This window comes from Euwallacea fornicatus, chromosome 8 (assembly GCF_040115645.1).
Source record: "Euwallacea fornicatus isolate EFF26 chromosome 8, ASM4011564v1, whole genome shotgun sequence".
Classification (NCBI taxonomy): domain Eukaryota; kingdom Metazoa; phylum Arthropoda; class Insecta; order Coleoptera; family Curculionidae; genus Euwallacea; species Euwallacea fornicatus.
In genome coordinates, this window is record NC_089548.1 from 4817975 (window position 1) to 4844384 (window position 26410).

The 26410-nt window shown below is 36.0% G+C and overlaps 4 protein-coding genes across 7 annotated transcripts; 2 read left to right on the top strand and 2 right to left on the bottom strand.

Annotated features, from left to right (window-relative positions):
* Positions 1-5602: 5602 nt before the first annotated feature.
* On the bottom strand, positions 5603-7482 carry LOC136340548 (glutathione S-transferase-like). The gene is made up of 4 exons (XM_066284719.1): positions 7286-7482; positions 7061-7228; positions 6087-6229; positions 5603-6031 (listed from the first exon to the last, which is right to left on the bottom strand). The coding sequence occupies exons 1-4, from the start codon at positions 7419-7421 to the stop codon at positions 5858-5860; spliced, it is 621 nt and encodes a 206-aa protein (XP_066140816.1). The 5' UTR covers positions 7422-7482; the 3' UTR covers positions 5603-5857.
* Positions 7483-17897: 10415 nt separating this feature from the next.
* On the bottom strand, positions 17898-26227 carry LOC136340711 (uncharacterized). Of its 2 annotated transcripts, XM_066284995.1 has the most exons (5): positions 26223-26227; positions 18902-18960; positions 18692-18847; positions 18490-18639; positions 17898-18438 (listed from the first exon to the last, which is right to left on the bottom strand). In XM_066284995.1, the coding sequence occupies exons 2-5, from the start codon at positions 18956-18958 to the stop codon at positions 18268-18270; spliced, it is 534 nt and encodes a 177-aa protein (XP_066141092.1). In that variant the 5' UTR covers positions 18959-18960; positions 26223-26227; the 3' UTR covers positions 17898-18267. The 2 variants fall into 2 exon arrangements, with proteins under 2 accessions (XP_066141092.1, XP_066141091.1); XM_066284994.1 differs by lacking the exon at positions 26223-26227 and having other exon boundaries at positions 18902-19089.
* LOC136340710 (post-GPI attachment to proteins factor 2-like) lies at positions 19983-22191 on the top strand. Its single transcript, XM_066284993.1, has 3 exons — positions 19983-20775; positions 20827-21027; positions 21081-22191. Exons 1-3 carry the CDS (start codon positions 20346-20348, stop codon positions 21212-21214), a joined length of 765 nt encoding a protein of 254 aa, XP_066141090.1. The 5' UTR covers positions 19983-20345; the 3' UTR covers positions 21215-22191.
* LOC136340709 (retinol dehydrogenase 12) lies at positions 22299-26010 on the top strand. 3 transcript variants are annotated; one of them, XM_066284992.1, is made up of 7 exons: positions 22299-22455; positions 24498-24696; positions 24746-24853; positions 24902-25075; positions 25141-25348; positions 25407-25608; positions 25664-26010. In XM_066284992.1, the coding sequence occupies exons 2-7, from the start codon at positions 24522-24524 to the stop codon at positions 25856-25858; spliced, it is 1062 nt and encodes a 353-aa protein (XP_066141089.1). In that variant the 5' UTR covers positions 22299-22455; positions 24498-24521; the 3' UTR covers positions 25859-26010. The 3 variants fall into 3 exon arrangements, with proteins under 3 accessions (XP_066141089.1, XP_066141087.1, XP_066141088.1); XM_066284990.1 differs by lacking the exon at positions 22299-22455 and adding an exon at positions 22840-23035; XM_066284991.1 differs by lacking the exon at positions 22299-22455 and having other exon boundaries at positions 24233-24696.
* Positions 26228-26410: the final 183 nt, after the last annotated feature.

The window sequence follows — 26410 nt, forward strand, 5'->3', positions numbered from 1 at the left end:
GCCCAGGGAGGAATTCAGCTCAAATGGCTTCGTGGCTTTTTGAAAGAAAATGTTTAGTATTGGTAGCGATTATACTGCCTCAAGGACCTACTAATCGGGTATTTTAATAAATGGCAATTGCTGCACACTGATTAATAGCGTGATTGTCCTTCTAACTTCCATTATTCCAATGCCTTATTATCATTCTTGAGACTTATTCTTACTAGTTCGATATTTTCTCATTTGGTTAATACCATGAATCTGACAATGAAATATGATCTTCTATCGACAAATGCGTACTCTTTGCCAAAGATAATTTATCAGTACGGCAGCCTTGTCTACTTCAACATTAAGTCGTTATACATCATTACACAATAGAAAATTGCACTAATTTGGGCAGGTCACGATAATTCATAGGGGGATTTTGGGCAGCTTCCTACATTTGAAGGTCTACAGTACCTTCACCAGTGTAAAAAAGGAATTCCATCGACCCGTTGCTCATCGATCTATAACCACATCACTAAAAAATAGAATGATTCTCATTAGAATAGCTGAATCACTATTGTTGTTGTAAAAGGCGGATCTTGTAATTCCGATTTAAGGCGTTATTAAACAAGAGCAATAAGAAATAATTATTAAATTCGATCAGAAGCAACGTTCATTTCGTTTTATTGAATACACAAGATTGTTGTTTATGAGGAAACCAACGAAGCGAAGAAGTGACGATTTTTTCATAGTTTATGTATTCTATCCGATTATATAGGCTTTGCAATGTAAGCTGAAAAGACAGCTAAGACTTCAAGGCCATTTTTAGCTAACAACTAGTTAGGGAATTACACCGGCTTGAAATTGTCACCAGACATCTGGTCAATCCGTCCCTTAATGCCAAGAATCGCATACACGATTTCTCTTAAAGTCTGAAGTGCAGGATATCCTTCTAAGAGGTCTCGACCAAGGTAATTTTTCAGGTATCCAGCAATGGAATAAAAATAAAATCTGCCCAAGAACACCTTTCCAACAGATAAGTAGCCATTATTGTCTTCGTTCCAACATTCAATTCTGGTGAACAGAAATGGGAGCCTTTCCCAGTGTCCCAAGTTGTTTTGGTTGCCTGCTCTTTGGTTGGATCCTTTCCAAACAGATACTGGAGGGTGCCTAAATTTTAACAAAAAAAAGTTATACAGAGAAATTGAAATTCACTGCTCGCCATTTGGGATCTTGAAACCCTAAAACATGAGAGGTCGCTCAAGTTGGTACAAAGTTGCGCATTTTTGAGCCCTGCTAAATGGCATTTTGAATTGTGGAAAATTTCGATGATTTTCGAAGATTATTGAAAAAAAAACGAAATTTCCAAAAATTTCTTTTTTTTTCAATTTATTTGAAAAGATTGTTTAAAACCACTTTCACTCCCACATAAGCACTTTTGCTCCTTTACAAAATGACCTCACTAGAATTTAAAATGCAACGTTTCGAAATTTAGAAACCATTATCAGCTTCAATTTTTAAATGCGGATCATAATATTTTATTCCATTGTTGGAAACCTTTTCGTTTTCTGCTATTATTTTATTTAGTAAAAATATAGTTAGCACGATTACGTTTGTTTTACTATAAGTGTGATGCGTCATTTAAGTCAAAAAATCAAAATCCTTTTCAAAATGCAATAAAAAGTTCACGTTGCTATATAAAAGAAGGAAATTGACAATGGTTTCCGGGTTTCAAACCGTTGTATTGGAACTCTAATGACGTTATCTTAAATGTAAAAGAGCACAAGTGTCCATAAGCAAGTAAAATTCGTTAAAAAACATTTCTTTAAATATCTTTAAAAAAACCATTTGTAGAAAAGCCGCTTTATTTCGATTATCTTCGGCAGTAATCGGAATTGTCGAAATTTTAAAACGATATATAGGAAAGCTCGAAAACGCGCAACTTTGTCCCAATTTAAGCGACCTTGTATCTCTTACAGTTTTCAAGGCATCAATGGTGAGTGGCAAATTTGCCCTACCCTGTACGGTCATATCAATTAAAATACGCCAATCCTACTTAATCTAAATTCGCTAAGAGAATCAATGGCAACATCAATATCATAAGCTTCTAAGCCATTATCCCTTGCCAACCCTACTTGCTTAACCACATATCTGGCAATGGCCAGACTTCGATGCATCACCTTTCCATTATATTCAAGAACAGGGAGTTGTCCCAAGCTGGGGCTAAGAAGCAACCCCTAAAATTACTGACGGGTTAGTTCGCTAGACAGGTCGCTTACGTTCTTTTAATTTTGGCCTTTCTGATTGGAAAATGCGAACATCAGCGAAGCCGATCCCTCCATAATGGAAGAGAAGTCTTATGGGTTCTGCTAGCACAGTGAATTCGAAATACATATGTGAGTTTGTGCGAGGAAGCCATGTTCCTCAATAAAAGCTTCGATTCTTCGCATTTAAATTTATTTGAAACGCATAACTTAACTTACTCTTAAGTTGGGCTCTCACTAATACCAATTTGTAGTTGCGTCGCAAAGTTAAAGTCATGCACAAAGCAAATTGGAAATCGTGCAATTATCGTCGGCTCTATACAATGCTTATGAAAAATATTGCAAAACGTTTACGACTTTCATCAACATGATTATCTTCGAAAAGTGCTTAAATGCGTAAAATTTATTTTTCAAAAGGGCACTTAATGCCCCATTTTTACAATCTTCAACATTTTCACTATTCCTATCGAGCTACACTCGCTAACTTTTTATTTTCGAATGTTAAGGTGCCCGTTGTAATATATGAAATCATCCAGTGTTGCTTCTCCTGTTAAATCCAATTCTGTTTGAGTTCTACGACATCAATATTTTATGATCGATTTTTGTAAATTGAACCTTTTAAGTGACCCCACAAAAAAGCGAAGGGAGCAAGATCTGGAAGTCGTGGCGGCCTTTCCGTTGCGCCTCGTCTACCGGACCCTCTCGTAGGGAAAATTTTATCAAGAGACGCACTCACAGCCGTAGCGGGATGTGGCTACGCGTCATCTCGTTGGAACCAAACATTATCGATTCCTATCTCGATTTTCTTCAGAATACGTTGCGTCGATTGATGGAATTATTTCCTTTTGCAATAAGGACAAGTGCGATGCGTTCCCTCCATGAAAAATGGACCGATGAACTGTTGGCCAATTGCACACGTTCATACATTGAGTTTTTGCCGATGTTGCGTATGTTGGATTTGCATCCAATCAGGATTGTCTGTAGGCCAGCAGCGACAATTATGCCTTTTTTATTTTAAGCAAAACGTTCCTTCGTTCGAGAATGAGATTCTAGAGAAGACTCTGTTATCCCGAATGCCTTTTTCTTGCATCAGTTCACAAAACTCCATTCCGCGATCAAAATCTTCAGGCCTCAGCTCTTGCATAAGGGGAGGTTTATGTGGATGAAATTTTTCTCGTTCTAGAATATTCCAGATACCTCAAATTACTGTTGTACTCTTCATTGAATCACCTTTCATTTGATATGCTACGATGAGTGCATTTCTATATGGAAATGACATGTTAGTAGAGGTAGATGAATAGGGGTGAAAAATTTTATCAAAAATAATGCATTAAATGTCTTTTTTCAAATATAAATAATATAATATAAATAAATAATATATAAATTATATGTGTTTAAGTTTTTTTTTAATATCCCGTTTATGAAAGTTATAAACGCGTTGCAATACTTTTTGCAAGCCCTGTATTTGGGGCCACTTATCTACAATACGGATGTAAACATGATAAATGGAACAATAGCTGTTTGTCTATATGAATATCATCTCAAGAGGTTACCCAAGTCAACATTTAACCGTTAACTGAAAGTCTTCCTAGTTCTGACTGTACCTGTATTTCAACAAGAATGGGTTAGTCCTGGTTAGTTATACCTCCCCCCAACAACGGGTACAGAACTGTTTCCTGCGCTTAACTGCCTGAATGAATTTAACCTCTGCGCAGCAGCAGCTCAAATAGTGCAAACTAGGAGCTCTTTCATCCGTCAATATCTCAGAGAAGTTTTCACATCCCGGAGACACCTCTCAAAGGACGGCAAACATCTTCGTTCTGAGAAAAACATTCTTGGCTCTCGTACACCAGCTGTGAAATACCGGGTGATTCTCGAACCTATACGCGTAAACTTGGGAAATTGTAGATGAGAATAAATAGTGATTTATAGTGAAAAAAATACACAAAAAAACATTTTTAATTTGAGTGATACCGATTCATTTTTAATTAAAAAAAAAGAACCTGAATTTCATAAAATTGAAAAAGGATTTCATTTATCATAATAACTCGTCGAAGTCATGTCCGTGGTTCGCAGTGCACAGTTGAGCCCGCTGAATTCATGGGTTTTCCCACACGTGCGGCTCAAGCCGGGTCGTCGAAATGCCTCAGTGGCAGTCTCGTTCCATTTCGTTAATAAAGTTAAATAAAAAAAAGTTTGGACGGTTTCTGACCACTACCCCCCCTCGCGAAAATGTGGTGAGTTTTTTTACAGGGGTTCGGAAAGAGCATAACATTTTATTACGTCATCTCGAAACGTTTCAAAAATATATATAAAAGTCATCTTCTGGTACCAACCTTTCACACCCTGTACATCAAAAAATGAAGCCCCTTTCGACATATGTTTATGTGAAGTTGCACGCGTGATTGAATTTAGAAGGAATTCAAGACACTTTGTACAACGAATTTTTTAGCCGGTTATTACGAATCAGTCGCCCCTTGGATCCACCTTGCTAGCAGCTGGGTCAACTGTGCTCGACTCGAAACTACGATGAGTACTCGAAATGTTCTCGATATCATCGAACCTCTTAGCTCATCCATTCAGGAAAAGACCATCTTGGCTTTCATTCCGAAGTTGAGAAACACTTGACTTGAACTGAATTAGAATTTAATTTCTCTTAAATAATGAGTTAGATTGTTTCCTACTGGTGTATCTATATACAGAAAATGAGACCTTAAGGCTCCAGGCAACATTCTACATAGACTTGCGGTAAGTAACTACAGTGCATGCAATCAACAGTAGTAATACGTGCATTTCCTTATAAAACAAACATTTAAGTAATATGTCTACGTAACGCTGAAATTGATTTAAGTAATCGATATTAAATTAAGGAAATTCACTAATAAATTTTATGGGGTATAAAATGTTCAGTTTCGTCTTAAAATACTTTAATTGTTTAGATGCCACTTAAAGCAGATGATAAAGCTGCTGAGAACTATAAGTATTTGCGTGCCATGGCACTTATCTTACGGTTAGAGAAGTGTTTGATGCTTACATGAGCTTAAAACTTTTAACCCAATTCACTTTGATTAAATTGGGTTTAAGTACTTTACAATATGCCTTAACAGAGTTTCCATTGAACCTTTCAAAAACGCATGGACCTGTATTTCCTGAGATGATGAATCGTTGGTCGGACATTTCATGTGCAAATTTGCCCATTGTCCGTCGGAACGCGATTTAGTTGAGCAGATAGAATATCTCTTGTAAAACTGATATCCTTGGAAATTTGATTTTTGGTATTCATAAAATCGTCCATTTCACCAAGATCGGTCTCCATGTTCTGTCCATAACCCATGCGAGGTCAATAAATTTCCCACAATTGCACAGGACAATAATTGAGTATGGTAACTTTATTAGATATACGTTAACAAATTTTGAGAATTTGAGAGTGAACTTGGGGCACTACCACGTTTATTCAGCATTGTGAGCAAATCGAGAACCCCCAAGCAGTCAGCCGACCATTATCGTCCAGTGATGCATACAAATGACCCATGTGAAAAGTCTTCAAAAATTGTTAAATTTCCAGCCGGCTTGTCCTAATTGTTTTGACAGTAGGTACAAGGGGTCTAGCAGTTGCCGTAAAGCGTAATCTAAAGAGGGAAATGGTCCGTAGGACGCCTTTGGACCCAACTGTTGACTCCAGGGTTGGCGAAGACGTTGTCTTGTACTTTTTTCAAATTTGGGTAGCCCTCGTAGAGATCCCTCTTCAGGAAGTAACTTAAATATCCCAGTACGGCGACCAGGTACAAATCAGCCCACGAAATCTAGAAAAGAAGGTCAGTTAGAGATATTTAGGGCAGCTTTTAGGGCCCAACTCGCTTTTCCATTGGCCAAGTAGCCATTGTTTTTCTTTGCCCATGAGTCGAGTGCATTCAAGTACAATGGAATTTTCTCGTCCTCCAGCTTTTCCTTGAATTGTTGTTTAATAGTTGGATCTTGTTGAGACAGGTAATGGACAACAGCTAAAATGAGGAATTCGTCAATACTATTTTATTATCGGCGTTAATAGGATTAATATACTTTTTTTAATGTTGTTTTTATTTACTTATTGTTTTTCTGAGAAAATGCTGTTGTGTGAGCAGAAAACTGAAAACAAACCAATATCCGTTGAACAAACAAGTTTTTTCATTGTTTACGTGCTACATAACTGAGTTTGACTGATGCGATTGATGATTTCTTTACCAAATTTATAGCCGTTTTCCTCAGAACGTAATCGGTAGATTCTGAGCCGCAACGCACCATTAAATGTGGTTTTGAAAGACCTTTAGATTTTTCAAAAATAATATTTTGTTAAAAAGTTAACGGAGGCGTGGCGGTATGCAGTTTAGAGCCGCACGGTAGATCAGTTATGGTTACGGAACTCATGTTGTAATATTGTGCAATTTCTGGGTTTAAATACATCATGATCCGTCAGTGAATTACTGTATGCGAACGCTTCCATATAATTTGAAAATAGTTCGTTATAGGGCAGTCAAAATGGGGGCATACTACTTACGGAAATTTGAAGTGAGAACAGTAAAATACCCACTGAAAGGTGAAAATTTGGGGAAATTGACGAATCTTCGAAAGTTGTGATGTGTCACTGACTTAGCGAAGACTGACTAAGATTTCCTATAATTTGACGAACTTCGCGTTCAAAAAGTCCCTTTCGAAAAATAATGGCGACCGCCAGGAACGCACCACGCGCCGAGCGCTGTAAGTACCGGCGACGTGAGGGTCCTTACTACATATTTTAACTGAGAAATTCAAACGAATTCATCAATCAATTCAGTCGAATTAACTCATCTTCGTACCTAGCCGAAAATCATTTGCCGTGTCGGCAGCAGCATCGATTTCGTAGGCCTCAAAATCGTTGTCCCCAGCCAATCCTACTTGCTTAGCCACGTATCTGGCAATTGCCAGACTTTGGTGCAAGGTTTTACCGTCCACCTCCAGCAAAGGCATTTGTAATAAAGGTGCATCTGAAATAAATCAAATGCCTCTTACTATTTTTTAGATATTTTTAAAATTCAACTCACTTGGCTTGAGCTTCGCCCATTGTTCTCTGTTCAATCGGTTGTCTTCAAAGTCGATGCCTGCGTAATGGAAGATGAATCTTATAGGCTCACCCAAACCGCTGAAGTCGAAGTAAGTTAATTTGTATTTGGGCGCCATTAAAAAGTAAGAGTTTCACAGTATCACGACCGGCTCGTTACTAAGGTTCGTCAATTGTTTTCAAGCTTATGAAAGGCAATAGATAACGAACGCTTATCTGAAGTGAGCAAGCATAATTCCTAATGGAGCCTAATGATCAATATACACGGTGTCCCTGAAACGCTTGGTCAAGAATTCCTTAACTAGGAATGAGGCGTTTCATGCAGGCAAGACGATCCGTATCCCGCGTTGCTTCGTTTTGCCGTTGCAGGACACCAAAGTTCTTAAATTAATATAGTTTTTTCGAAATAATTGCTAAACGGATTTATCCGTATTCACCAATTTTGGTACTGAGAGCGGCTAAATAAATTGGCATATTTTGACGTAAGTGGGATGTTTTTTGAATGTGTGGAAATATTAAAAATGGCGCCCGGTTCGAAAATAAAAGTTTGCATTTTTGGTCCCCCCTGTACGAATAACTTTGCATTGTTCTCTGCCACCAGGTAATTTCGTTCCGAAAAATGTTCGCAACACATTCAGGTTCTCTACAAAAAAATATTACTTGCGTCACCCTGGAATTCATCACCGTTGTGAACGCAACGTTAACCGGCGCCATGTCCAAGATACGGAGTGATTCTCGGAAGATTTTCTCGTGTTTTCTTTCCGGCTGTGCAACAATGAAGAATTGCAAGGGATCGTGAGTAATTTTTTTGCAGAAAAACTGCATGCGTGAGGATAATTTAACGTGAGACAAAAAAGTCTCATGACAAAGTCTGCTAGGGGCAGGGAAAAAAATCAAACTGGTTCGTACAGGGGGTGTCAAAAAAAAAACAAACCTTTATTTACGAACCATGAGCTTTTGTTGATATTTCCGAGCTTTGGCGAAAAAATTCCACTTACATCAAAATACGGCAATTTATGTAGCAACTGTTGGTTCAAAAACTAGTGAAAATCGACGAAGGCGTTTAGCAATTATTTCGAAAAACACAGTATTAATTTGAAAACTTTGGCGCAATATAGTGATGAAACAAAGTAATTTTGGATATAGGCAAGACTGCCGAAAACGCCTTATTTTTGTTTGAGAAATTTTTGATCGAGTGTTGCGCAGTCGCTTCAATGACGCCTCGTAGAACCCGTTTGGTCAAAATTGAGAAGAAGAACAATTGATTCCGCTATGTAACTTGCCAGGTCCGTAGAAGCTAAAGTAGAAAATTCCTGTTCTAACTTTACAAGTCCTCAGGCGAATTTGGGAGAGTTTCAAGATTCAGTGTGGAATTCATATCGTTCAGGCAGAAGTAGATACAAGACGAGCGAAGTAATAGAAATTCATTAAGGAAATTTGCCATGAAATTTGCTCTGAGGTCGTTCGGCTGATGGCCTTTGTTTACTACAGATACATAAAGGATGAGATTATCACACGTAACATTAATATAAAGTAGATAGCTGAATAAATTAATTAATAATTTTTTATGCCATGAATCATTCTTGTAGAACGTCGAGATGATGTACCGTCGATTACTTCATGCTGAATGTATCCCGTTCTGCAGAAACCCAAAATAAAACTACTTCTCGCACAAAAGAAATCTTCTATTCTATCTAATTCTATCGAGGGGCGGAAAACTCACACCTGCCTTACGGGCGACATACCGTGGGTGAAAATCTCAATGTCCGGGTTGAAGGGGTGGTGAAATTTGCGCGTTCTAATCGTTTATCATTAACAACCCATGTCGAAACCAGAAATATATGTGAGTTTCTGAGGTGTCTCGAAAATGGTGAACACATGCCACTTCGAAAAATTATTAATCTACGAAAACCATCGATCTGACTGTGTGAAAACTTAGCTACTCACAATTTTGTTCTGGCATTTCGCGTGAGATTAATTAACTTACTTACTACATATATTTCTTAAGTTAATTGGGTAAATTATGTTACTTCAATACGCGAATATATCATCATCTGCAACCATAAAGGTTGCACCAATATTCCTCAACAACATCAACACCGATCTAAATTCAGTTACCTACATGTACCAATATGTCGATTTTTCTTTATATCATGTTACGTGCCTTGTTAATTACCGCATTTTTCATTTTCCAACCGTATAGAAGTTTAATCATATATTACGAACCAAGAATGTTCTACATATTTCATAGACGATTTAACTGTAGAGAGCGGAGTGACTTGCACTCCTGGGGTACACATGTGCTGGTATGTACCATAAGCTCTAGAGGTCTTATCTGAATTATTGCATATCTAACACTCATTTCAGTGCATTACTCGTAATAGTCGTAAATGAGTATAATCTAGGTAAGTCATCGGCATAACGAATGGTACTAAAATTTCTCAGCGGTCCGTGTGTGGCCCAATTTAATTGATTTTCCGCCAAAAAAAGTAGTCGCATTTAATGAACAGATAACATATAACAAAATATGAGATTAGTTGCATTACAACCAATTATTATCATCTGCACATAGTACCTCATTAATGCATGACTCATGTAACCGACACACCGTTAATTTCACTGCAATTAAAATAGCTCTGTCCCATGTTATCCTATGACAAAAAAAAAACAAACTGGAGCAATTAATTTACCAGTGTTATGATGTAATTGATGAACTTATTGATATGAATCATATACAAGGAAGCCGCATTTAATATTTGTCGAGTGGTGACTCTTGCCGCCGCTTTTACAACTTCTTGTACACCACACGATAACATAATCCATCTATTAAATCTAGCAAAAAACTGTTAAATGTACATATTTCCAATTAGCATCAATGTAATCAATAATAGAGGTGTTATATGTCAGTTCTAAGCGATCAATAACGCTAATGTCCAATTAGGTATCTAGCAAAACAAGTAGGACTCGCCGGAGTTAATGATTTCGAAGCGTATAGAGGATGATTAAGAGGGACGTTCACGAAGGGTCCGGCATTGAATCGCAGATGGAAAACGGGCCAGAGGCAGCATTTTCGAACAAATAAATTAAATTTTAAAGTCTTAAATGCGTTAAGTAGGGGAACAAATTAGAAAAAAACTCGTCAAAGAACGGTTTCATAACTCAAATGCTGATAAACTGTCCATGTTGAACGCAGGTATTTGACAGCTTGCAAATCAATTTGCGATTCTAACTCAATGATCACTTTTCCGTGGTACGAAGAATGAAGAAATTCGACGGTTTATTAATTATCTTTATTTAACAACGTGTTTCCATTTAATAATGCGTCACGCACAAGTAGGTGTCGAGGGAGCGGCGGAGTTGCACTCTATTCTCAGTTGAAGCTAATCGAGAATAACATTCGCCCCTAACAACTCTTCTTAATATTCCAGTGACAAATGTGTGAGAGCTGAAACTTCCATTAATTGATACGATGTCGGTGAGCGCGGACTTCTGCACGCTGTAAGGGTCAGTTACCATTTCGGTCAAAATTATAGCCATTCTGTAGTCACGGAGCGAAGTGCTTAGCTTCATGGCTGCAGCCCAAAGCTTTCGTCCAGAAGATAGCACTCGGTTAACTATTAAGAGACTCAGAGAATAAAACTCGCGTTTCCAATGGAAATATGTTGTGTTTGAGAAATCTGGACGAGCTGACTATGTCTGATGGGACTTCTCTTTCCATTCGCATTACTGTAATTAGCTTTCTCAATCTGACGTGAAGGCAAAAAATTTAGTTAAATCTGGAAAACATTCAGCTTGGAGTTTTGGCAAGAGTTGGAGGAAATTCGCAACTGGAAAATTTTAGAGAGAAACTATGAGGTCCGGCAACTGCGAAGTCAAAGAACAGATTTTGCCAAAATTTGAAAATTATTAGTTCTCATTTTTGGCGGGGATTTGATGGAAACCTCATAAATGGAAAGTGCGGTATGCGCTCCGGCAGAAACTGACGAAATACGCGAAGAAAACCAATCAGCTTTCCTTCACACAAGCTTACCAGCTCTCCTTTGAAAAATTTCAAAAAAGTCAATAATTATCCAGGTATGTAAGCCTTTCCTTTGCAGCAGTCAATGAATAATGATGAAGCCATTATAATATTAACAATTCCAAATACAATAATAATTAAACCACTCCCTCTTGACCGAATATAGCCACTTAAATAGCGAACGCAGTGCTGAGATCAAGGACTCAGCGTTTGGGTTGCATTGAAAAATGAAATAAAATGCCACTTAAGGGTCACTGCCCTGCATCTCTTAATCATTCAGCATTTTAATCCTCTCCGTTACCTAACGTTACATAATATAAATTTTGCTATATAATGAAGTTATTTAGCAGGGAAAGTCTGATCAGGTTATAGCAGTCAATAATTATTGATCTACAGGCTTTTTTTATTATTGTTTTACGAACTACAACTACCTATTCAAAGATATGTCGTGATCGTGAGATAGTGCCTTGTCCATTATGTAGGTTACTATTGAATCAAATTATGAGGTCCATAATTTACAATAAAGCTTTGCACTTTTACTTTCATTTGGTGTATCCATTACCTACTTCGTACAACCGCGTGAACTACAACAATAATAATGCGAAATTGACCCATATTAATAGATTACCGTCTCATTTGATGAATTTCTTGACTCCGGTCAAAGCTTGTTTCACTATGTTGATACGTGTCGAAAACTTGTAATAAGTAGTTGTAATCGATTTCCATTCGTCAGCCAATTCGCATTTCTAATCGTTCGTCACAAATGGTTCCAAATGGATATGTATCACGTGTTTCCTGGACTTTAACAATATATCACGCCGGCAACTTAGCTTTCATCCTGGACATTTTCACTGGCAATAAGTGTCGCTAGTTCCGAGACATTGCACTTGAGACCTTTAACTGGGTCGATTGAATCTAGAAACAATTCGACAGGTCATACTTTCGTTTTTATTGCCTTTTCAATACGATCCGAGGTATACATGCAAAACTTATTTGCCTGACTGCATTGGCTTATGCAAGAACGAAAACGAGAAACAAGTTTTCACTCAATTCTCAAAACTGAATTAATCGAACTATCCATATTTGCTTTAAACACATAACAAACACGGCATGAACTGAACTATCGTTTCAACCATTCGATTTGCATATCGGTGAGCTCAGAAAACCTGACGCACGTGGGAAAATGTGCCCTTTTGTCTTGTTGGGTACGGCCTGATCGATTTCCAGGTAGATGGATTGGCAGAAGAAGAGCAGGCGAATGGCCTCCGAGGTCATCCGATTTAACGCCTCTTGATTTTTTCCTTTGGGGCCATCTCAAATCGGCCGTTCATAAATCAGACCTGAAGACGTTGATGCATAACCGCGGAATGTCGGATCGTTACTAGGGACACTTTTTGAAAGGTCCGATAGGGATTCGAGGGCAGATAGTATTTGGGTTGGAAATTGGAATTGGAAATGGAAATCATTTGAAAAATTTGGTGACTTAAATGTGACAAAATTACAAGTCTCAAAATATTATTCCTACACGTTTGCTTGGGGTAATTTGATGTTTAGCCTCATTGATAAATAACATTAAGTTGACTTTTCCTCGGTTTAAAAAAAATGCAAAGAACTATAATTACTTAGTATTTGCAATCCATTCAAAACTTCATAAACTTTCATAACTTTACGCCATATTCATTAATTCATAACAACTGCTAAATCCATTAAATGTTTTAATTTCAATAAACAAAAAAACACCATAAATGAATAAAAATTGCTGTTTATGCATTTCTTGATTTTTTCCGCAGTTAAATGTGGTTTAAAATCTATATGTATTAACCAAATTTTGATGATCATTTGCGCGATCAATCTGTTAAAGTGGTTATTTACATATTTGATTTTCTAACATTTTGGCAACGGGAGCCTTTAATGAAAAACAGACGGAGATAATGATATTTTTCAAAATACTCACCAGTATTTTGCTTTATTGTCTTTATTCGTCCCTCCGCAGATTTAGCAGACTTTTAAGCCACCATTACTGCCTTGGACCCAGCGCAGTCTTAAACATGGCCTTGTGTACAGATTTGTTATGGTCAATGACTTCCATACGCTCTTGTTACTTGAAATATTTGCATAAATGAATTCGAAATTTGAGTTAATGGACCCTACATGTAAATACATATTATAAATTCCACTCACTTTTTATTTTATTAATAAGTAATGGTCCGTAGGTACCTTAATCACTATTCATAATTCCATAAAGCTGAATTATGTTTCACTTAAGATCAAAACTAATTTAAGCAGAAAGTAAACTTCAACCATGTATGAAACACGAGATTTGGCCTGTAGAAAATATGAGATGTTTGCATCCTGTCAGTAACGATATTCAAATTAACTCTCTTTTTGTAGAGATTAGCACAAGTCGAACCATCTGGGATTATTTCCAAGAATTCGAGTTTACTAACATTAAATTACTTTAGGTTAGCTCTGGTTAATTTCAGCCTATCTGACAATCTCAATATCTACAAGTTTGTTCGGGGATCCAAAATGAGGAGGTAACGAGCGCTGGTAGGCGAATTGGGGAGTGGAAATAGAAACGGGAGAAAGGAGAAGGTCATCGGGATGTGTTAGGAAGAAGGTGGGTTATTATGTTTTGAATCATACATTATTCTGAGAATTTGATGAGAAAGGAGATATGCGAACGCGCAAAAGTGGAAAGGATGAAAGCTAAATGGAGAGGAGATTGAGGGTGATAAATTTTCTTGGATAGGTACAAAATACGAGGATAACGCAAAAAATAGAAGCTACTGTAGAAAAGAACAAAATGGAGTTTATGGAAAGAAGAAAAGATAAAGTGAACGTGTGGGAGTAGCAGGAAGCAATAAAGCAAAAGCAAATGATTGGAGGCAGCGGGGTGGAAAGAAATGACGGTAACAATGCCACCCCTGCGTTAATCTCAGAAAAATCGAAAATACGCCCTTTTTCGAAAGAGAACACTTTCTAGATACATGATTTAGATCTGAGCTTCCAAAAAAAAATGATGTCGGTTATTTTCGAAAAAAATGTTACAAGGTGTATGATAAAACTTTAATCAGTGTTTTATTATTTTTAGTAGTTTTCAAAGTGCCATTGCTACCTATGGAAATCGTACCAGAAGTTAATGCTATCCCCCCGAATTCACCATCATCTCTTCGATTCTCCCAATGGATAAAGCAACTTCGGATTTCGTTGTTAACCTTTTTTGTTTTCCAAATTACTTGGAACTCGCCACATTTGAACTGAATTTGGAGTTAATTTTTAAGAGTTTTTAGTATTCTTAACGAATTTTGGGATAAATTGGCACGATAAACTATTGCCGATTTAAAAAAAAAATGCCATTACAGTCCTTGCTCGTAGCCTGGCGAGTCAAAAAATCACCAAACGTCATAGAGTGGTATATAATATAGTATAGTGACTCTTGTGACTACTTCCAATTTAACCCGAAACCTGCCAAAACCGCAAATGTTTTGTGGAGTTATAAGAATTGCCCCTGTATGATAAAGCCACAACTTAGCACAAGTAGGGCTCGCTTGTGGCGCCCTCTAGAAGGTACGACTAAATCGTTGGTAAATTTGAGTTTCCCATCCCCAAAAAAATTCCGGATGCGAAACTTCGTAAGATATTGCGATATATTTGTTGAACTTTGACACCCCATACCCGGAAAACGAAAAGTGCTGGGATATATGATTATGGAAACTTTCCATCTTAAAGCTACTTGAAAAATCACCCTGTATATGCGAACTCGGCACTAAGTGCGTGTCTTTGAGCTTGAAATCGCACAGTCCTGGCAAAGAAACGTGCTTGACTATTTAACTCAAACTGAACATAAAGAAGGGCATAATTAATAATCTTCTCAGGTTAGCTGAGTTCGAAATAAGGGTGCACGACCTTAGCCTACACTAACCCTGAACATAAATAGATATTCATTTTTGACGCTGACTGGGTACCCATGAACGGTACCCTGTTACCACATCAAACATAGGATTATGCATAAACGAATTAATTACACAAAAACCACGAAACGGTCATCGATGGATTTGTCGAGTACACAAGTCTTGACAACTTGATACACATAACTGGTATGTGCAACGTAACTGAGGTAGTGGCGAAAGTAGTGATTTATTGACGATAAAATGACACTGTTTAAACATTTAAATAGGGACCGTTGTATCGGGAGTCCAAAAGCACCAAACTAGTCAATTGGCACTTTCAATAAAAAAAAAAGAACCACTTCCTGGGTAGTAATTTCCTCGTTGACAGGAGTAAAGCGGCCCTCCCATGCATGGGTCATGCTTATCGAAAGCGGACAGGAAGCCCACCCAAACCGGCAATAATTATTAATTTATTTCCCAATTATTACCGTTCAACAATCTTATGGTAATCTGGTAGGAAAACTTGGACTTATTACGAGGACCAATTAACATTATTTTTAAATCACGTGAGGAATGCAAAATAAAGCATCGGGCAAGTTTCTAGTCGAGTTTCAGTACGTTTTGTTATTTATGCGACCAACGTATTCATTTCCTGATTGTGATTATTGACATTCACATGATAAAAGCCGTTTTCTCCAATCATTTTTTCATATACATATCTTGTGTGCAACAGCTCGAGCGAAATGGATTTTCCGTTATCGTTAAACGTGGAATGTTTACTCAGTAGATTGTATAAACAACTTTGATGATTTTCTCTGTTTTGGTAAGGAGGTATGGAAACATGATCATACATACTATCGATCTACAAAAAAACCCTTATAAAGACAATTTTATAGCCTATTCATTCCTCAAACAGAAAAATAACCGAGATACAATCATTCGTGGAACACTTAATAGCATGTTATGATTATGAAACATTACATCCAATTCATGTTTTTGGCCTATTATTAGCCTAGAAAAATCACGTGTGCGGGTTAATTTGAATCGTTCCAATCGACGTTTTATCTCGTTGACCCTGATGGCTTGTTCGTAATAAGTGAACGGCAAAATGGACGATTTACGGGGTGACAAAGTGTTTGATTGAATTCAACGTAACACGTAGGAGATCAAACAGAGATTTTTTTGCTTGGACAGTTTCACGGCCTTTCAACGGAAAAATCACAAACGCAAAGGATCGGCAAAAGTGGTCTGCAGAAAAATTTAAACGACGACTTTTTACGTCGGACCGCTTGCGTGGAAGGGAAAGCATCTTCTCGATGTTTGGTACTCTTGAACCTGAACTTGAGTTCCTCGCTGATCGATTACGGAAATTAAAAGCTCCATAGTGAATTGAACGAAGCACCTACCATCAGGCCGGTTAATGGCATTTAAAACCTAAAGCAGAGGTTTTTAATTCTCCTACGTTAGTATTTCAATTGGCGTACGCTATTGTCGTTGCCGTAGGTTATTGTGTACAGGGTGTCCCCTTAACGTTTGGTAAAAAAAAATGGTTAATTTACAAAAATACGCTTTGCGCGAATCTAAAAACTAACGAAAATTCCCGAAACTTCCAAAAAAGGCAATGTTTTCTTTAGAATTTTTTATCGGCAATTTCTTTATAGCGTCACACAAAAAATATTCGAGACGATCGTGCAAGGGCCAATGAGGGAAAAAACATTCTCTAAAAATTTAACCGAAATCAATCAGGTAGTTTTCGAATAATCACGTATCGCGTGCGAAATTTCGGATATCAAGAAAAACGCGGTTAAAATTTTAGAGAATAAAACGCCAATTTTAGAGAATAAAACGTCAATTTTAGAGAATAAAACGCCAATTTTAGAGAAAAAACGCCAAAGCATTCTAACTTTCATAGGCGTTCTGCGGAGGGTCTCCTAAACATCTCCTAAGCAGATCTTCCCTTGACAGGTATATCGGCAAAACGTTAATTTGCACGTCTCGGTGAAGAATTCTTCCCGTCCGAACGTGTCCCCTACTTGCGCGCCCCAACCGATCTGACGCCATTGCAATTTTAGCGAGCAATAATACCTGAAGTCAGTTTCGCAGTTTCCACAGAATATTCTAGGGAGATTTTCCTGTCACTTCAAGGGAAAAACATGCCAGACATTTTCTTCTCGTATGTATTTCTCTCGTTAAAGCTGCGATTAAGGAGCAGCAATTGCGTGGAGGTCTGTGATAGTACCAATGATGCGCATTTTAACTTCCGGCAATGGAGTCGCAAGGAAAATTGATCGAGTTGCAATTTTCCAATCGCAGGTTCGCGCACGTATCAAGCCCAGCTAGTGGACATGTGCCAGCACGATCAAACCGGACGTCTTAGTGCGTTGGTGGCAGCGAACGTTTCGCAATACGTAACGTAATGTGGTGGCATTTCACAACTGTTCAAATCAAACATAATAACGATCTTCCTGTATTTACGCCAGTCTAGTACGTCTGCGCTTTAAATAACCTTTAATTTAATGATGTCGAATGGGAAGTTATTAGATATTGCCCAAATTTGGGTTCGCGGGGAGCACCCGTCTCGGATTGATTCCAAAATTAGGTTCGCGTATCGCTAGACAAAGCAAAAATTGAATTAACAGTGCATCTGCGCCGCTTTAAGATAAGCAAACCAATTAGACCCCACGAACAAAGTCTTTTCAACATAAATTGCTTCCTGTTCCTTGTTCAAATTTGATCCCGATCTCTAATACGAACTGTAAATTACTGCTCTAAAAACACATAAGCGACAACTATCTGCACTTATATGGCGCAATCTTACAATTTATTGACGGCTAAAGTGGCCTCTCTCTCTCTTCATGTATCCTACAGTACACGTACGAAGAACCTTGATATGTAAATGTTTTTCTGTTGAATCTATTAATAACGCCAAAGCACCCAACTACCACGAAACTCGATTATTGTCCGATATGGAAACCATTAAATTAAAACTCGGCTTTCAATGTAGTTGGAAAACTATATATTTCAGAATATTATGCGCACAATAAATGTGTAAAATTAGGTTCTGCCCTTTCTAGCTTTGCTAATACTGGATTGGATCTCGAAACAACTTTTTCCAGTGTCATGCTCAATTTCGACTCTAAGTTCCGATGTTCCTGCGGCCATTCCTATGTGATTCTTGTACTTTGTTATGTTGAATTTATTCTCAGGCCCCGAACAAAATTTAGTCTAAAATTAAGTCATTGTAACAAGTAATAATTTTTATCCCCTTTTACTTACAGCCTCCACGGGGCACGTGGTTGGAATGCCCATCATCTTCAGACCAGCGGCCAACTCTGGCGATTTGGCTTGCAACATCTCATTAATCTTACAAAAGTCGAGTTCACCCTCTATCACTGGCAATGGGGGTTTCTTTGCCACGTATTTTGCCTAAAATGCGAGAAAACTGTATAAGGTGACTCATAAAACTCCAATTAGATACCTTGGCTGTTTTAAACCCTTTCACCAACTCTATACAGCCACTACTATATATGTTACAGTCTTTGTCCAGTACCATCGTTAAATTCTTTTCTGGCAGTTTGATTATGCTGTCCTCGATGCAGTTTTGATATTTTAACAATTTAATGGAATACCCATTCTACATAAGGGCCAGATAAACATACGTTAATGTTTAAATGAATATGTAACTTACGCAAGCGGTGGAATAACGGATGCAACAAACTATAGTCAACAGTATCAGAAAATTCATGGCTAAGCCTTAACTAACCCAAAAAAATGAGTATTGTGATTTTATAAACTAATTAGTTCGTTATTTATATGCAGATGAAGTGTTAAGATAAAAGGCCCGACATTATTGAAACTTCCATAGATTTCTATGTCAATAATGGTTTTTTAATTCGTCTCTTTTATATTTTATCAGCACGATCAGTGTTTAAATGGTTCAATGCAGAACCACTGGGTACCTGATAATCTCACGCGTAATTGTACTAAACAATCGTAATACCCAAGCATGTTTTGTAAAAGTAAAAAACTAAATTCAATTCAATTCATAGATTATCCCGATTATAAGAGGTAATTAGGAAAAGTGGTGATTCTAAATTCTAAGACCTTGCTGCAGGCAAGAAGTATCTGCAATTTTAGGATAAAATGTGATAGATATTGCAACTGTTCTCTATCGTTTGGTATAACGAAAAGGTGCGTATCTCAACACAGCTTAGGTCTAGCGCGCACGATTCTCTGTTGTGCGACTTAAAAGTTTATGTTTTAATTTTTTTTTTATCGAATACCTTCGAAAGTCATTGAAATTTCTCAAATTTTGAAACGGAATATTCTTGAATTCCATATTGCAGAATTTTGCCCCCATTTACCCGACTTCGTATCTTTTACGATTAGCGAGAACCTCATGATTGAGCTCCAGAAACGGACACCCCGTATAGAGGGTGTATTCCAGAACTAATGCTCAATTATTTATCAATGTATTCTCTGTCTAAAAATGTAGAACAAAATGGATATAAATATAAGTCCAAAAACACTTCGTTTTTAATATGCAGACTATAAAATTTATATTTTATTTTTTCCTTACAACACGTATAATTTTCGCATATTTAGTTCAAACGTGGAGTATTTGTAATACATTATGCTTTGCCCACATAGGGTTCAAGTTTCTAAAATCAGGCCCTATTTTACCACCCCAAAATTTTTTTAATTTTCATTTTTTCTTTCAATTTAGAAAAATAATTTAACATCTTAGTGATATATTGAAAAAAGTTTCGGATTGTAAAGGGGAGGTGAGGAAACGATAACTAGGCAAAAATAATACAATTATTGAATAAACCTAATAATATTTTATTTCGGTAATCCTTTCTGAAGTCAAAAATTCAACACAACTAATAATCTTATGATGTCACAAACGTCCTACATTTATACGTATTTTTAATCACCACATATTGAACCGCCGTTCGATTTATCACCACTTCCGAAAAGGCGGCGACCGTTTACAACTTGACAGTGCCAGCTACCACTTGGCCACGCCACAACCTCACTTTCTAACCCACCATTTACAAACACAACACAAAGAAAATGTTTTGATATCGAGTTTTACCCTTCAATTATAAATTGAACTCGGTACATCGATAATGAGCCCTGGTAAAACACAGTACGCTTTAATTTACAATGAATATGAGTACCTCCCCAATATAAGGGTTTCCTTCTCGAAGGTCATCGTATTGGTGATGTGTTTCCCCTTGTTGGCGTTCGTGTTTTGCATAGTGTATTCTGTGATTTTTAACTTTGAAAATGCCACATACACTCACTGCCAAGTTTACAACATTTTGCCGTCGATATCCGCGGCAATAGGGAATTTTTCGCCACAGAGAGAGATTTGGCAGACTGCGATAACATTGCAATTGCTCCCTCGGATCCTTGTAGCCAGAGAATATCTAAACCATCACCACAAGATGTTAAATTCCCAGAATATGTGGATGGGATATATAGCTTTCATACTAAATATTGTAGAAAATATATCACTGATTACATTGTCTTTTTTCACCTCGTCAAAGTTTTATGGTAAGCATTTAACTGATTAACAATCAGAAGTTCTCAGTTTATGCCTTTTAGCTGTCCATGAAAAAGCTTTTGTAACATTCATTTTGGTATCTGAAGTATATATGTTTTTAATTTGCATCCTCCAAGGAAGGTATAAAAGACCACATCGCCACAGTTTAGTGTGGAAGAAGCGATGCATGATTACAAACTTTACCTTTATTACATTAGCTGTCTACTTCTTCATGAGACACAATTCCATGTGTGAACCATACAGTAAGTTATATCTGTTAACTTTTTAAAATATTTTTGAATTACTTCTTTTCCAGTATATTCACTCTTTGCTGCTTCAGAGTACATGGTCGTTTTGTCAAATATAGCATTCCATTTTACAGCATTTTTAGACTTCACTGAGAAAGACTTGGTAATTTTTAAACATGGTTTTGCTGTCACTGACAGATAATATTTGGTAATTTAGCTAGTCATATAATTTATTTTGTTTTACAAGATAGTCATGTTATGACATAGACATGTTTCCTAAATTTGTGGAAAATCTACCTCAAAGCAAATTGTGAACGTTTTGTGGATCAGGCCAAAATTATTTATAATGCTTTGAGCAGGATTTTTTACTTCCCGCAAGCCAAATCAATAAAGTGATTCCTGGTACTGAGGTCTTCCAGGCATAGATTTTTTTTTGTGACATCCGAATTAAATACTAATATTTTTGTCTGGTGACAGGGTATAAATTGATGTTTGATGCCTAATTAATAAATACTGACTTGCGGGTTAATGGTGTCTGAAAACCAATTTTAAAATCTGAATGTGAAGTACCTATGTGATATGTAATATTAATTATTTTTTAATTGTTGTACTTATGGGTATCATATTAATGTATTGTGGCCCTCAGAAAACCAAGACTTCTTTTTGTTTTGGGCTGCTTAATCATAAACTGAGACCCAAACATTGAATTTTACGAATTTCTTTATTAAATTTATTTTTTTTATATGGAACCCTTGAAAAATGTAACTTATATGTGTCATGCACTTACAACTTCTTATACTGTATTTATTGTAAGTAGATATTTTGTACATTTTGCACTGTGTAAATAATATTCTCTATACTTGCACTTCTGTGGATTTCTCTTTTAATGGCGATCCCATTTTATTGGAGACCTATTTATAGCTGTATATTTGATAAAAGATGATTAACTCTTATTAGCTATAATACAGTTAAATACAATAATAGCCACAGTTCTTGTGATTTAGTTTCAATATTGTCTACTCTGTTCTTTTGGTGTGAAATAATTTCTAATTACCACCCTTAGTCCGTAAGAAAATAAATAAGTATTACTATTATTATTATTATATTGTACCTTGAGTATTTCCTTTGTTGTGATTTTGTTTCTTGTTACCAAAATAAAACAATTGTGTTTGCGTTAAACTTGTTTATTTTATATTATCTTATTCCTTGGTAAAAATGCATTAGTTATGATAATTTATTAAAATACAACTAATCATAAACTCTTAAATAGTGAAAGACTATAAAATTTATTATAGTTGTCCAAATAAGCGTGTAAAGGACGTTGAAATCGCCTTGATATACTGCTCTTCCATTGTAATTACATGTTTCACTGCGAATTCAAGCAATCACATCAATGTGGCAATATGATGGTTGTTTTCCTTTGTAGCACGCAATGAGATACAAGTAAGTATATTATCAATAAATTCGAAGCTTTAAAGTGAAAAAAATTATAGACACCAATTTTAAATGGATGCTTTTGGAAATAGTTAACATTGATCACTAAAAAAATGCCTGGCCATACTCAGCGAACGGTAGATGTAAAGCGTTGACTAAGCAATTTATTATTTACCATCAAACATGCATATGTATATCAAACAGCTCGATACCAACATATCTTTAATGTGTCAACATCTACTTAAAGTTTTTTTGTCGATCAGCCGTTATTGGCGAGGGTAAATTACGTCACGAATGTAAAATTCACAAAGGCCCAATGGCAACCTTCTGTTGCGACAGGAACGATTGTTTTTTGTTTTAGAATTTGACACTCCCTGTCAGTCTGGAAAAACGGAATGAGGTTATGATTTGCTTTAAAATTTTAATCTTTAATTGTTCTTTTATTTTTTTTATTATTTCATCATATAAATATTATGAACATGTAATAAGACTGTTGAGAGTAATAAAAATCTTCTTCGTTCAAAGTTTCAATGAAAATATATTAGGTGCAATCGTAATGAAAGTAAATGGGACGACATGTATGATAATGGTAATAACACTAGAGGAAGAGTAAAATCCTGTATTAGTTGTGTGTAGGAAATTATAAATAAAACGAAAATCATTATAAAGCATCATTTTGTTTAGTTATATTGGTTGTATAAATATGATGGTTACATTATTAGAACACTTTAATAAGGAATTTTTTATAATTTGATCAGTATTTCAATTATTACATAATTTTATTGTTTGAAATATAAGTCGTATTTGATTTAGGTGTCATTGGACTCATTTCCAAAAAAAGACATTAAGAGTGTTTTGTTAATTTTTCTCCATCCCCTATAATTACAGATATGTCCCATATAAGCATCAAAATTTGCTGACCCTGTGCAAACTGTCAACGAAATACCTCAAGATCAAATAAATCTGAGTTTGATATAAAAACTTTTTAAAAATCTGAGAGAGGCATTTTAAAGTGAATATCCAAACCCTTCTTCAAATAACACATATAGAAGGTATTCCAGCCTTTTCAAGATAACTTTCACCATTAATAGAACTTTTAAAAGTACTACAAAAAATTCATACAATCGCAAGTCTGCAAACACTTAATTTCTGATTTGAAAGGTAGACAGAGATGCAAATTCGATATACAGTTTTTCTTTAATGACAAGGAAAAAAGAAAAACTTCTGGTTTGCAGCCTTAAAGACCAGATATGTGAATGCGCAGCAATAAGGCCAAAATTAATCTAGTCTTATATTTTATGAGACCTCGCTTTTTTGGGACCCTTATAAGATTGTCACTAATTTCAAATTTTAGTAACACCTGTATTAACCTCATATACATCCCCCATAATTGATTTTTTCCTGAAATTACTAATAAACTCGTAGGACTCCGAGTGGCTGTTAAATGGAAACCCTGTATATTAGAAAATGAAGATCTATCGAATTTGCATATAATGTAGAGGCGGTTCCATTTTAAATTTACCGACTTTGTTTACTTTCGTAACTTTGCGATATTTATGTTTTTTGCTATGAAACATTTTTTTGACGATTTAGAATATTTTCGTATAGATTATATTAAATATGTACTTAAAGTTTTTTTTTGTTTTATAATGAAAATAGTAGGGGCTGTCCAAATATACGGAACAACCCTGAGCATATCTTAGTAAAACAGCCAAAAAATTATTATTGAGGACATTGGGTGGAAAATATTTGATAAATATAATATTTTGATAATAAATTATTCCTCTCCTTGAATTCTATATTTAATTATTTGATTTTGTGGAATTATCAAAAATTAACTTGATCTTAAGACATTCAAAAGTAACTTAAATTTGCCGCCGTATTATTTAAATGTAGCTACCACGCGCAACACCATCTTAAAGAGAAAGTACCTCGTTGTTAAGAAAGTGTGTTGCACAAACTATAACAGTTATGTTATTTCTTGCAGTGCCACAATTTATTTAAGCAATGTAACAGCACGACGAGGATTTTTTTGGATAAAATTTTTTTAGAACTTTTCGAAAATAGCCGTCATCATGATAATAGCGGTCGGGCTGCTGGTAATTGCTTGTGCCACCACTATAGCGATTCTACGATCAAAGAAGCCTCTTAAGTTAATAATGAGGGAAGCCAAATATGAAGTCCTGTATAATGCCGTAGGGTCTAAGTATTTGATGCAGGATTTCCTTATGAAGAAATATAATAAAGCTAGTAAGTTTATCCTTAATGTGCTGGAACAGCAGAAAATGTTTGCTTATAGATCTTCCCTTACGAAATGGTAAAATCGCAGTTATAACAGGTGGTACCAGAGGAATTGGATTGGAAGTTATTAAAATGCTTCTAAAGTGTGATATTACTGTAATCGTAGGTAAGATTACAGCAGGATATTTAGACATAATTCTGCCCTGCTTTAAAGGTTGTAGAAACTTGCAACTAGGTGAAAGCCTACTACAAAAGTTTAGGCAAGAAGGTATCTCCTCTGGAAATATGGAAGTGCTTCAGTTAGACATAAGCGTTCTAGATTCAGTAAAAAACTTTGCCAAAGAAGCCAGCAAGAGACATGATAAAATTGATTATCTAATTAATAACGGTAATAGTATAGTTTATAATCTGGTTAAAGGGTAGTTATCAAATTAGTTGTTTCATGTTCAATAGCTGGAATAATGTTTGGGCCTCACGTGGAATCCAGGGACGGCTATGAATCGCAATTTATTACCAACTATTTAGGCCACTTTTTGCTCACTTATCTGCTTTTGCCTGCTTTGAAAAAAGCGGGTGCAGCCAAAGCTCAATCTAGGATAATTAATGTTTCTTCATGCGCTCACGTTGTGGGAGAAATCAATTTTGAAGACATTAATTTTAGGTAACTACAGTTGAATACGTAATTAACAACTATACTGAATACATTCAGTGACTTCCAGGACTCAGTACATTCCAGCTGAGGCCTATGCCCAATCCAAACTAGCGCAAATTTTATTTTCTAATTATTTAAATAACCTCCTAATTAAAGAGGGGGTGCACGTTCAAGTGCATTCAGTCCATCCCGGAGTGGTAAATACAGATTTGTTTAACGACACAAATTTGAAAACCATAGCTCCCTGGATGCCTTCATTATTCTTTAAGGTTGGTGTTGTTTTTGGATTTGGATTTTGTAAAATATCATGAAATTTTATTTTAGACACCCGAACAAGGCGCCTATCCGATAATTCACGCTTGTCTTTCGGAAGATCTAGAGGGAAAAGGAGGGACGTACATACATAATTGTGTAGTAGTGGACCCAAGTAATCGAGCTATGAACCTGGAACTCCAGGAAAAATTGTTTAATTTTACAAAAAAGCTGTTGGCAATTGAGAAGTTTAGTTATACAGAATAATTTTAGATTATTATATTTACCGAATATGTGAATGCACATATGTACGATATTATATCTTACAGTTCTATATATGAATGGATTTTAATTTTTGAGGATTTTGTTATAGTTTTTATATATATATTTTTAATATACTTTTAAAAATTTGTTAAAAAGTGTTTTGTAAATACACGATATTAAACTTTAAAAATGTTCTTTATAGCTTAGAGTTTACAGATCTCCAATTTAAATTTGGTGAGAGTACTACTCTTAAGAACATACATAGGTCTGAAAATTGATCATTTCTTTGGGGAATAAAATGTTTTTAAAAATTTAAGGAAGCCTAACGCAAAAGCAACTAAGTACTTACCGCCGGCAAATTATCAACTCCAACCTGAGAGGTGATATCGTATATTTCCTTAATAGTACTTCCCCGAACTTGAAGTAATTATCTTTCAACCTTAAGAATTTTAAAGAAATCATTGAGAACCATTTTCAAATTTTAACACATACCGTATAATGAATATGACCCTTAAAGGTTTACATTTACTTTTAAGTCGACCTGTTAAACAGTAT